Here is a 12,571-nt window from a genome sequence, read left to right on the forward strand (position 1 = left end):
GCTGGTTTAAACCTTCACAAATGCTTTCAACAGGATATATTGCAGCAATTACCAAGAAAGGCTAGTACCTACCATACCGAACAAATTACAGCAAATAGGCAAATGATATTTATTTTACAACAAGCCTACTAATAACCTATCTTAAACTAAATACGGAGCACACAATTAAAAAGACAGATGGAACTTAATTTAGCAAACGGAAATGTCTCAACAGAATAAAACAAAACACGTTATGCATATTTAAAACTTGTTTAGATTAATAAATAGGCCTACAATAATAACAATGATATACAGCAGTGGTCACCAACCGGTCAATCGCCAAGGCATTCCTAGTTGATTACCAAACATTTCTGTAAAAAAACAACTACAAGGCTTTTGTTCCTATTTGTTTTTTATTCGTCTCACGCTGTTTGTGTTAGGTGCACCCGACATGTTCCCATTGTGAACCATTTCATATCTCTGAAGGTACAAACTCTGCCTTCCCGGGGGGAGCAAATCAAGTGCGCTATAGGCCTACCACTGGCCAATCGGATGGTTCAGATTAACATGTCTGCAGTAATGTAGCAGGTGTAAAAGAAAGCTACAGCAAAGTTGATACTGTGAGATTTCTAAACTTTTAAAACCATGACTAGAGAGAGACTGTCAATGAATAGAGCAAAGAGCTGCTGTTTTTATGGCTGAGTTCATGTTTAAGATTTTACTCAGCACTGTCAACACTTTGTATTCAACACTTTTATAAGCTATAAAATGTGCGTTCTTCCTACTTCCACTCGCACTACAACCAGCACTGCAGCTGCAATGAATGAGTTGAAAAGTGTATCGATAGGCTTGCGTTGTTATTATTAGTAGATTGGGTCTTTTTTAATATCGAGGAATGTTTCACTTTCTCTGGTCATAGGAGTAACAACATGAATTTGTGCATGAGGCAGAAATAATGCGGTGTGATTTGAGTTTTGCCATTAGCTGGAAGACGGTGTCCATTTTTGGTCAGTGTCAGCGGAGGAAAGGGAGAGTGGTGGGACGTTGACTGACCATCAGATGCAGGCTCCATCAGCACAGTAAAATAAAAAAAGTTCATTATTATTATTATTATGCTCACTCAGCTGTGCCTCACAAGTAATACAACAACTGATCTATTACCAGTGTGATCATATAGCCTACTTCAAATGTTGAAATATAATTTTAATAAAATGGTTAGAGAACTACAAAAATGCATTGGCAGGGCAATTCAAGCAAAGCCAATATGCGGTGATAATGTTTTGGGCCTATAGCTTACTGTATAGGTTAATGTTGCATAGACTTACGTTATTTAAGTAATGTTAAAAAAAATCTGAACTGTAGATCTCGGCTTGCATTTTGACTCAGAAAGTGATGTTGACTCAAAAAAGGTTGGTGACCACTGATATACGTTAATAATAATGATAATACAAATTATTATAAATACTATTTTTTTTTTTTTTCTCCAAAATTGCATCCTACCTGAATAGCGAGTTGCACAGTAGCCTGCATTTGGTCGTACCAACTTTCTTCTCATCTTTGTCCACTACAATATTAAAAGTTGTCCATACGGAGGACATTCCTCTGGTAGGCTTTTCATTGTAGACATACTCTCTAAGTTTCCTTTAACTTTCGCTCCTCTCTCTCCTCAGCAGCAGACGCATGCTGATACGAGATATTAGATACTACTGCACTGTTGGAGCTAGGAACACAAGCATTTTACAACATCCGCAATAACATCTGCTAAATATGTGTATGTGACCAATAAAATGTGATTTGATGCACATAAGGCAGTGCGCAAGGAGTGAGAGAATGGTGCTGAAGTGTGAAATTGGGATGTATAATATGCTACAACTTCACTTAATCGGCTTTTAATTTATTTTATAGGCAAAAGCCGGCTAACGGAAACCCTGGCGTGCGTGTGCATGTTCCTGTGTGTGTGTGTGTGTGTGTGTGTGTGTGTGTGTGTGTGTGTGTGTGTGTGTGTGTGTGTGTGTGTGTGTGTGTGTGTGTGTGTGTGTGTGTGTGTGTGTGTGTGTGTGTGTGTGTTCCTCACCTGTTCCAAGATTAGGTCTTTCTTTGGAGGAGCAGGGTCTGTGACAGTGAGGTGACTGAGGAAGCGCTGGAGCTCCACCAGGTTGGGCAGCTGGTCTATTAACACCTCTGTCAGGAAACCACAGCTACACACAAAATAAGTTTCATTTTGAGTTAGACTTTCATTGTCTGCATTGTGGTATGTCTGATAGACCACCTATGCTATCCTGCACAGTTCTCAGAGCTCATAATTCTATCCTCACGTATGTTCAGGAAGGAGAGACAATCATAGAAATAATAATAAGAGAAAACACCAGTCAAAACAGAGCCGGGATACCTCATCTGTTTTCTAATCGGAGGGGAGATTAGAAAAGATTTTGAAGGACAATGATCTGAACAGACATTTTTCCTGAGCTATAGTTTTGACAGTTAGAGTTCAGAGGCCACTCTTGTCAGAAGCGCCAGTACTGGCTGAGGCTGCTGTACCTTCAAGCGCTGGTTCTTGTTGAAGTTGTTGAAGTCATATTTCCTTTGGCAGTCTTCCTTCAGCACCAGGTTGTACAGAGCAATCCAGACCTGGCCGCCCAATTTAGTCATCTTCAGACAGAACCTTCTACCATTTTCCATGAATGTACTTTGCTATCTCTCCTGTAGAAGGAGACAAAGGACAGGTAGTGATATGTGGGTCTACTACACTGTAACAACTAGGCCAGGGTTCCCCAACTGGTGGCCCGCAGGCCAAATTGTTTTATATCCCCCCCCCACACACCACCAAAGTAAAAAAAAAAAAAACATCTTTCTTTAGAATTTTCATTGTTGGACATAAAAGACTGTAAAAACACCAGGAAATCAGCTCCAAGGGGCAAATCCATCACAACACATTACTGAGTATGCACTTAATATTTTCAAGCATGGTGGTGGCTGCATCATGTTATGAGCATACTCTTTTTTAGGATCAAAAGAAACAGAATAGAGCTAAGCACAGGCAAAATCCTAGAGGAAAACTTGGTTCAGTCTTCTTTCCAACAGACACTGGGAGACAAGTTCACCTTTCAGCTGGAAAATAACCTAAAACACAAGGCCAAATATACACTGGAGTTGTTTACCAAGACGACATTGAATGTTCCTGAGTGGCTTACTTACAGTTTTGACTTAAATTATCTTGAAATCCTATTGCAAGACTTGAAAATGGCTGTCTAGCAATGATCAACAACCAACTTGACAGAGGTTGAAGAATTCTTTTAAGCATGTGCAAATATTGTACAATCCAGGTGTGCAAAGCTCATAGAGACTTACCCAGAAAGACACAGCTGTAATCACTGCCAAAGGTGATTCTAACATGTATTGAGATCAGGGGTGTGAACTCTTATGTAAATGAGAGACTGTATTTCTGCATTTAATTTACAATAAGTTAGCTAACATTTCCAAAAACATGTTTTCACTCACATTATGGGGTTAAGAGCATCATAATGTGAGTGAAAACATGTTTTTGTAAATATTAGCAAATTTATTGAAAAAACTGTGTTGATGGGTGAGAAACAAAATCAATTCAATCTATTTTGAATTCAGGCTGTAATACAACATGTGGAATAAGTCAAGGGGTATAAATACTTTCTGAAGGCACTGTAAATGAAGTGAGCAAGATAAACACAGTCAGACAATGGGTCATTCAAATCGACAAAGCATCTTTATTATTGTAAGGAGTTGGTATTATCATTTTTTGGTACATTAATAAGCACATTTTACATTTGAGTCATTTAGCAGACGTTCTTATACAGAGCGACTTACAGGAGCAATTAGAGTTAAGTGCCTTGCTCAAGGGAACATCAACAGATTTTTAACCTAGTCGGTGCAAGAGTTTGAACTAGCGAATGTTTGCTGAACTGGCACAATGCTCTTAACCGCTAGGCTACCTGCCACATTCCTCATTTTTGTGGTCTTTTTAAATGATTCCATTCATTGTTCTGAATGAAACTATCCCACAATGATTGATTCAAAGTCTAGATGGAAAAACCTGGGAATGATAACAAGTGACATTGGTGACATACTACTAGTATAAAACTTCCTACATGTCTCAGCCTTTGAATGCACAGATCATTTCCAGAACATTTCAGATGAAGTCCACAGACAACAACAATGATAGAAAAGTCAGTTTAAGGCATCTTTGGCCGAGATTGATCCACATTGTGTCTCCTGGACAGCAGGCAGTTGTGTGGGTCAGATGAGAGACGAGCAGGAGGCCTGTGTTTCAGTACAATCGGACCTCGTGTCTGTCTTTGTTAGAGAGATGGCTTTTTCTATCAAAGTGAGTGTGGTTGCTGATTAAGCCAGGGTATCACTTCCAGCACACAATTATGTTGGGATCATTCTCCAAGCGCTCATCCAGCTCTTTGTAGCTCATTCCTGCAAATACAGGGAAAGGCACTGCCATGAGAGATTAGAGTATAGAACGATTTCTCAAAATACTTATCCAGCCCGCTGTAATTATTAATCTTCCTAAACACATTTGTCATCACTATAAAACCTAGCAATGTGTCATCATAAACGTCTTAACCTACCCGTCTTGCAGCAGATTTCGTCGTAACTATGGCAACCAGTGTAAAGGCGTGGTGGGCGGCTCCTCTCGTCTCGTGTCACCTTAACAGGATACTTCTGCAGACGGCGAATGAGAGCCTTCATCAGTCCATACTGGATCAGCCTCCTGTTGAGCACCACATGATATAAACAACACTATTCTCTACACTTCTCCGCGTAGATGAAGATTAGCTATCTAGCTAAATCTGGTGCAATAGCATGTTGTACATGGTCCCTGACAAATAAACAAATATGGACATTGAGGTCCATGTCAACCACATAAACATCATGAGTCAACATGGATGATTGGTAACTCACCTCTCATCTACCCTCTGCAGCTGCTGTGAGTAGCGGGAGCAAAGGTCGCGAACTGTGGTGCCTGGAGTCAGACCGCAGTACAGCTGGAACACATCCCTTAAACAGGCTCTCTTCTGTCCTGAAGCACACACACAGCAGAACTTATCATACACTGACTGTAACAAATTCTAACTCGTTCTGACTACAACTTTCCAAACTGGCTGTTACCTTTCTTGGTGACATAGTTGAGACACTCCTCCTGAATGGACCTGTCATCTATCAGGCTTTGGACTGTAGGGGTTGTGCAGTACACGTTGGAGTACTGGAGAGACACAACATACAGTGTGTAAGCAGGACTGTACACACACACACCACATTTCAGATGAAGAAGACATTATGTAAAGACGGTATTGTTACTGAGGGTTTCATTACCTGAAATATTGATACCAAGGTTACAACACCATAATACCTGTAAAAAATAATGTTATCTTAGAATCTATTCCATGGTTTCATAGGTAAATGTTGCATCATAAAGAATGTTCTCTAAGAATCTATTCCATGGTTTCATAGGTAAATGTTGCATCATAAAGAATATTCTCTAAGAATCTATTCCATGGTTTCAGAGGGAAATGTTTCATCATAAAGAATGTTCTCTTTGAATCTATTCCAATGGGTTCATTATCTGTTGCTTCATATTACCAGTTTTAAAGCACTCACAGTAAATTCTGTACGGCGATCCGGACTAGATTAAGTTCAACATCCGCTTCTGCAGATATCTTCTGGATATGCCTGAACCCATCAATGTAGGCCAGGATCTACAACAGAATTCAACACATTTCTGACATCGTTTTCATCAGCGCTTTAATCTGAGACAGGTGCATGATGACATTGCACAGTACCAGTCCAAAATTTGGACACACCTACTAACTCAAGGGTTTTTCTTTATTTGTACTATTTTCTACATTGTAGAATAATAGTGAAGACATCAACACTATGAAATAACACATATGGAATCATGTAGTAACCAAAAAAAAGTGTTAAACAAATCTAAATATATTTTATATTTGAGATTCTTCAAAGTAGCCACCATTTGACTTGATGACAGCTTTGCACACTCGTGGCATTCACTCAACCAGCTTCATGAGGTAGTCACCTGGAATGCATTTCAATTAACAGGTGTGCGTTGTTAAAAGTTCATTTGTGGAATTTCTTTCCTTTTTAATGCATTTGAGCCAATCAGTTGTGTTGTGACAAGGTAGGGGTGGTATACAGATAAAAGGGGTCCATATTATGGCAAGAACAGCTCACATAAGCAAAGAGATATGACAGTCCATCATTACTTTAAGACATGAATGTCAGTCAAGTTTCTTTAAGTGCAGTCCCAAAAACCATCAAGCTCTAGGATGAAACTGGCTCTCATGAAGACCGCCACAGGAAAGGAAGACCCAGAGTTACCTCTGATGCAGAGGATAAGTTCATTAGAGTTAACTGCACCTCAGATTGCAGCCCAAATAAATGCGTCAAAGAGTTTAAGTAACAGACACATCTCAACATCAACTGTTCAGAGGAGACTGCGTGAATCAGGCCTTCATGGTCGAATTGCTGCAAAGAAACCACTACTAAAGGACACCAATAAGAAGAAGTGACTTGCTTGTGCCAAGAAACACGTGCAATGGACATGAGACTGGTGGAAATCTGTCCTTTGGTCTGAGTCCAAATTTGAGATTTTTGGTTCCAACCTCTGTGTCTTTGTGAGACGCAGAGTAGGTAAATGGAGGATCTCAGCATGTGTGGTTCCCACCGTGAAGCATGGAGGAGGTGTGATGGTGCTTTGCTGGTAACACTGTTGATGATTTATTTAGAATTCAAGGCACACTTAACCAGCATGGCAACCACAGCATTCTGCAGCGATACGCCATCCCATCTGGTTTGCACTTAGTGGGACTATCATTTGTTTTTCAACAGGACAATGACCAAACACATCTCCGGGCTGCGTAAGAGCTATTTGACCAAGAAGGAGAGTGATGGAGTGCTGCATCAGATGACCTGGCCTCCACAATCACCCAACCTCAACCCAACTGAGATGGTTTGGGATGAGTTGGACCGCAGAGTAAAGGAAAAACAGCCAACAAGTGCTCAGCATATGTGAGAACTCCTTCAAGACTGTTGGAAAAGCATTCCAGATGAAGCTTGTTGAGAGAATGCCAAGAGTGTGCAAAGCTGTCATCAAGGCAAAGGGTGGCTACTTTGAATAATCTCAAATATAAAATCTATTTTGATTTGTTTAACACTTTTTGTTTACTACATGATTCCATATGTTTTATTTCCTAGTGTTGATGTCTTCACTATTATTCTACAATATAGAAAATAGTACAAATGAAGAACAACCCTTGAATGAGTAGGTGTGTCCAAACTTTTGACTGGTACTGTATAGACAAATCATTGTTTCTCTGAAACCCTTGATGGGATGTCAGCCACACTGTAGCCACACTGCTTGTCAGCCACACTGCTTCTGATATGGATGAGGCGTGGGTCTATCTGTGTGAGCCACTGTCGGTGTGGCGGAAAGACCTACCTGTTGAGTGGTGAGATCCCACTGGGATTTGATGAAGTGGTCTTTGCACTGAGTGAAGACAGGCACGTCGTACTCCTGCACGATCAGAGGGTCCCTGCGCTGCTCAATCAACTTCAGGTTGATTGTATTGGACTCATCTGAATGAGAAGGAGGGAACGAATGGTGTGTGAGAGAAAGAGAAAAGACTCTGACACATTGCTGAGTACAAATGCACACATACCGATGGGTAAGGTACAGGCTCCGGTAGCATTTAGCTCCTCTAACAACGTGGACATAATAGGTAGCAGTTTCTGTTTGCTCTCCTCGTTCGATATGAACCCACTCTCCAGCTGCAAAATAAAGAGAAATATTAACACTATGACCTATATATCCCATAAGACATTCAGATCTTGTGATGTTTTGAAAAAGAGCACCAGCCTCCAGGGAGATCCTTTTACCTCCAGCGTTGTGAGGTACCCTGACAGCTTCTTGACAATCGGCTCAAGGGCACAGGTCTTGGTCCTTGCATCGCATACAAGGCCCAGGTTAAAGAGCAGAGCATTACGGCTGTACTTCTTGTGCTCGATGCACACCGGACAACCAATTAACTTCTTCCCCATGGCCGTTCTACATCAATCAAAGACAAGTCCATATTATGGCAAGAACCGCTCAAATAAGCGAAGAGAAACGACAGTCCATCATTACTTTAAGACATGAAGGTCAGTCAATTCGGAAAATGTGCAGTTGCAAAAACCATCAAGCACTATGATGAAACTGGCTCTTATGAGGGCCGCCACAGGAAAGGAAGAAATTGCAGCCCAAATAAATTCTTCACATAGTTCAAGTAACAGACACAAGAGGAGAGAAAAATAAGACCTGTTGTTAAATTGGACCATGAATAAGAATATCCTAATGTAAATTCCCAAGTGTACGTACACAGTTATGAGTTTGTTCTGCAGTTCTGGTTTGGTAATGATGTACACCTGTACTGTGTCAAAGAGCTCCCGGGATATGTACTCCTCTGGAACCTGGAGGATAGAACACAATACAAAGATGGGAAAAGATAGAACACAGCCCCAAAAGATCCACAGATGACACAATCTTTATTGCCCTCTCCCACCTGGACAAAAGGAGCACCTACAGTATGTGAGAATGCTGTTCATTGACTACAGCTCAGCATTCAACACCACTGTGCCCTCGAAGCTCATCACTAAGCTAAGGACTCTGGGACTGAACACCTCCCTCTGAAACTGAATCCTGGACTTCCTGACAGCCCGCCCCCAGGTGGTGAGGATAGGCAATAACACAGCCATGCTGACCCTCAACACGGGGGCCCCTCAGAGGTGCGTGCTTAGTCCCCTCCTGTACTCCCTGTTCACCCACAACTGCGTGGCCATGCACGCCTCCAACACCATCACTAAGTTTGCCGACAACACGACGGTGGTAGTCCTGATTACCGACAACAATGAGACAGCTTATAGGGAGGAGGTCAGAGACCTGGCCGTGAAGTGCCAGGACAACAACCTCTCCCTTAATGTCAGCAAGACAAAGGAGCTGACCGTGGACTACAGGAAACGGACGGGACGCTCCCATCCACATCAACAGGGCTGTAGTGGAGCGGGAGGAGAGCTTCAAGTTCCTCGGTGTCCACATCACTAAGGGTCTATCATGGTCCAGACACACCAACACAGTTGTGAAGAGGGAACAACAATGCCACTTCCCGCTCAGGAGACTGAAATTATTTGGCATGGGCCCTCAGATCCTCAAAAAGTTATACAGCTGCACCATCAAGAGCATCTTGACTGACTGCATCACCAGTATGGCAACTGCTTGGCATCCGACCGTAAGGCACTACAGAGTAGTGCGTACGGCCCAGTACATTACTGGGGCTGAGCTTCGTGCCATCCAGGACCTCTATACCAAGCGATGTCAGAGGAAGGCCCAAAAAAGTGTCAAAGACTCCAGCCTCCCAAGCCACAGGCTGTTCTTGCTGCTACCGCACAGCAAGCGGTACCAATCCACCAAGTCTGGAACCAACTGGACCCTGAACAGCTTCTACCCCCAAGCCATAAGACTTCTAAACAGTTACCTTTTTTGGCACTAACTCTTTAGCAGTGACTCTATGCACATACTGGACTCTACCCACACACACTTACTGACACCCCCGACACACACACGTAAACTGATGCAACGCACACACTCACACTTTCATACTCACCACATAAGCTGTTGATAGTCACTTAACCTCTACCTATACAGTGCATTCGGAAAGTATTCAGACCCCTTGACTTTTTCCACATTTGTTACGTTAAAGCCTTATTCTAAAATGGATTCAATAAATAAATGTACTCATCAATCTACACACAATACCCCATAACGACAAAGCGAAAACAGGTTTTTCGAAACGTTTTCAAATGTATTAAAAATAAAAAACAGAAATACCTTATTTACATAAGTACTGAGACCCTTTGGTATGAGACTCGAAATTGAGCTCAGGTGCATCCTGTTTCCATTGATCATCCTTGAGACGATTATACAACGTGACTGGAATCCACCCGTGGTAAATATCGGAGTAAAACCCATGAGGTCGAAGGAATTGTACATAGCGCTACGACCATGAGGTCGAAGGAATTGTACATAGCGCTACGAGACAGGGTCATGTTGAGGCACTGATCTGGGGAAGGGTACCAAAACATTTCCGCAGCATTGAAGGTTCCCAAGGACACAGTGGCCTCCTTCATTCTTAAATGGAAGAAGTTTGGAACCACCAAGACTCTCCCTAGAGCTGACCGCCCAGCCAAACTGAGAAATCAGGGGAGAATATATATATATATATATATTAATCCCAGCCCCTGTCCCCGCAGGAGGCCTTTTGCTTTTGGTAGGACGTCATTGTAAATAAGAATTTGTTCTTAACCGACTTGCCTCGTTAGATTAGAGCAGTAAAAAATAAATGTTGTGTCACACCCATGGTACACGGTCTGATATACCACAGCTGTCAGCCAATCAGCATACCACCCTGCATCCAACTGCTGGCTTGCTTCTGATGCTAAGCAGGGTTGTTCCTGGTCAGTCCCTGGATGGGAGACCAGATGCTGCTGGAAGTGGTATTGGAGGGCCAGTAGGAGGCACTCTTTCCTCTGGTCTAAAAACATATCCCAATGCCCCAGGGCAGTGATTGGGGACACTGCCCTGTGTAGGGTGCTGTCTTTCGGATGGGACGTTAAACGGGTGTCCTGACTCTCTGAGGTCATTAAAGATCCCATTGCACTTATCGTAAGAGTAGGGGTGTTAACCCTGGTGTCCTGGCTAAATTCCCAATCTGGCATTCATACCATCACGGCTGTCTAATCATCACCAGCTTACAATTGGCTCATTCATCCCCCTCCTCTCCCCTGAAACTAATCCCCAGGTCGTTGCTGTAAATGAGAATGTGTTCTCAGTCAACTTACCTGGTTAAATAACGGTTAAATAAATAAAAATTCAGGGCTGGAACCACCCAGTTAATAATCCATTTTAGAATAAGGCTGTAACATAACAAAATGTGTTAAAAGTCAAGTGATCTGAATATTTTACGAATGCATTGTATGTACAGTACATAGGTACCTCAATTACTTTGTGCCTCTGCACATTGACTTAGTACTGGTACTCCCTGAAAAGCCATGTTATTTTCTAAACCCTATATATAGCCAGTTGTGGAAAAAGTATCCAATTGTCATACTTGAGTAAAACTAAATATACCTTAATAGAAAATTACTCATGTAAAAGTGAGTTACCCGGTAAAATACTACTTGAGTAAAAGTCTAAAATTATTTGGTTTTAAATATACTTAAGTATTAAAAGTACAAGCATAAATAATTACTAATTCCTTATATTAAGCAAACCAGAGGGCACCGTTTTAGTTTTTTACTTATTTATCGATAGCCAGGAGACCCTCCAAGACTGACATCATTTACAAACCAAGCATTGTTTAGTGAGTCCTCCAGATCAGGGGCAGTAAGGATGACCAGGGATGATCTCTTGATAAGTGCATGAATTGGACCATTTTCCTGTCCTGCTAAGCATTCAAAATGTAACGAGTACTTTTGGGTGTCAGGGAAAATGTATGGTGTAAAAAGTACACTATTTTGTCAAGGAATGTAGCAAAGTAAAAGTTGTCAAAAATATAAATAGTAAAGTACAGATACCACAAAAAAACCCGACTTAAGTAGTACATGAATGTATTTTTACACCACTGTATATAGCCATGTTATATTTACTCGTTATTCACTAGGTCACTATTTCTATTTTTGATCTTATCTTTAACTGTTGGAAAAGGACCCGTAAGGTAAGCAGTTCACTGTTAGTCTACCCGCCAGGTTGTCTACGAAGCATGTGACAAATAAAATGCGATTTGATTAGAAAGTTAGCTTGACACTCGTTGCAAAAACTGTCAAAACATATACTGTACTGTACACCTACCTGGTAAGTAATCTTTGGTCCAAGTGTGGGGTGAAACTCACTAAAAAATATACACTCTATTCGACTCATCCCCATGAAGACGTTGTAAAAAGGACTTTAAACTTCAGGTAGTATAATAAAGAAATAAACTCCAACTGCGTCAATCTCTTACTCAGTTCTCAGACAATGTGATCAATTGAAGATACATATTTTTGAAGAAGACCTACAGTAGCTGTGTATCTAGTGGTTGTAAGTCACTCTTGTTACTGTAGCTAGGTAGTAGCTATGACTCCTAATTCCTAACAGAGCAGGGAAGGGTTGTTGTTGACAGTCTACCCTAGCTAGCTAGTCCAGCTATCTCTAGCTAACTTAGCTCTCTGGCTAATGTGGAAACATACGACTGGATCCTCTTGTATTTCCTTGCAATTGACGACCAATCTGTGTAAATGTCATGCAAAAAATATAACACAGCGTAAATACAATCGAACAAGTGGTATGCTAGCTAGCTATATGGCTAACAATAACCTTGCGCTATCGATGAAACATGGTGGAGTTCCCGAACATAATTTACCCGTACTGCGCTTTACGGATGGGTACGTTCCAGGACACGCCAAACAAGTTGATGGATGTCAGATTTGGGAAATTAAATCTTTATAGTAAATGTTAAATAAATGT

At 41.4% G+C, this 12,571-nt stretch overlaps 1 protein-coding gene across 2 annotated transcripts; it reads right to left on the reverse strand.

Annotated features, from left to right (window-relative positions):
- Window positions 1-3,696: 3,696 nt before the first annotated feature.
- Window positions 3,697-12,457, reverse strand: LOC115207491 (GATOR complex protein NPRL2). Of its 2 annotated transcripts, none has more exons than XM_029774596.1 (11): window positions 11,918-12,457; window positions 8,393-8,484; window positions 7,915-8,083; window positions 7,698-7,806; window positions 7,478-7,614; window positions 5,620-5,717; window positions 5,335-5,371; window positions 5,131-5,224; window positions 4,924-5,041; window positions 4,590-4,732; window positions 3,697-4,455 (listed from the first exon to the last, which is right to left on the reverse strand). In XM_029774596.1, exons 1-11 carry the CDS (start codon window positions 11,990-11,992, stop codon window positions 4,367-4,369), a joined length of 1,161 nt encoding a protein of 386 aa, XP_029630456.1. In that variant the 5' UTR covers window positions 11,993-12,457; the 3' UTR covers window positions 3,697-4,366. The 2 variants fall into 2 exon arrangements, with proteins under 2 accessions (XP_029630456.1, XP_029630457.1); XM_029774597.1 differs by having other exon boundaries at window positions 3,697-4,434; window positions 11,918-12,456.
- Between the last annotated feature and the right edge of the window lie 114 nt (window positions 12,458-12,571).

The sequence above is a fragment of the Salmo trutta genome, chromosome 14 (genome assembly GCF_901001165.1).
Source record: "Salmo trutta chromosome 14, fSalTru1.1, whole genome shotgun sequence".
Classification (NCBI taxonomy): Eukaryota; Metazoa; Chordata; class Actinopteri; order Salmoniformes; family Salmonidae; genus Salmo; species Salmo trutta.

Coding starts and splice junctions, on each gene's coding strand:
- LOC115207491 (XM_029774596.1), bottom strand. CDS start 11,992: ATGGGGATGAGTCGAATAGAGTGTATATTTTTTAGTGAGTTTCACCCC. Junction 8,485..11,917: donor GACCAAAGATTACTTACCAG/GTAGGTGTACAG, acceptor TCTATCCTCCAG/GTTCCAGAGGAGTACATATC. Junction 7,807..7,914: donor GGTACCTCACAACGCTGGAG/GTAAAAGGATCT, acceptor TTTATTTTGCAG/CTGGAGAGTGGGTTCATATC.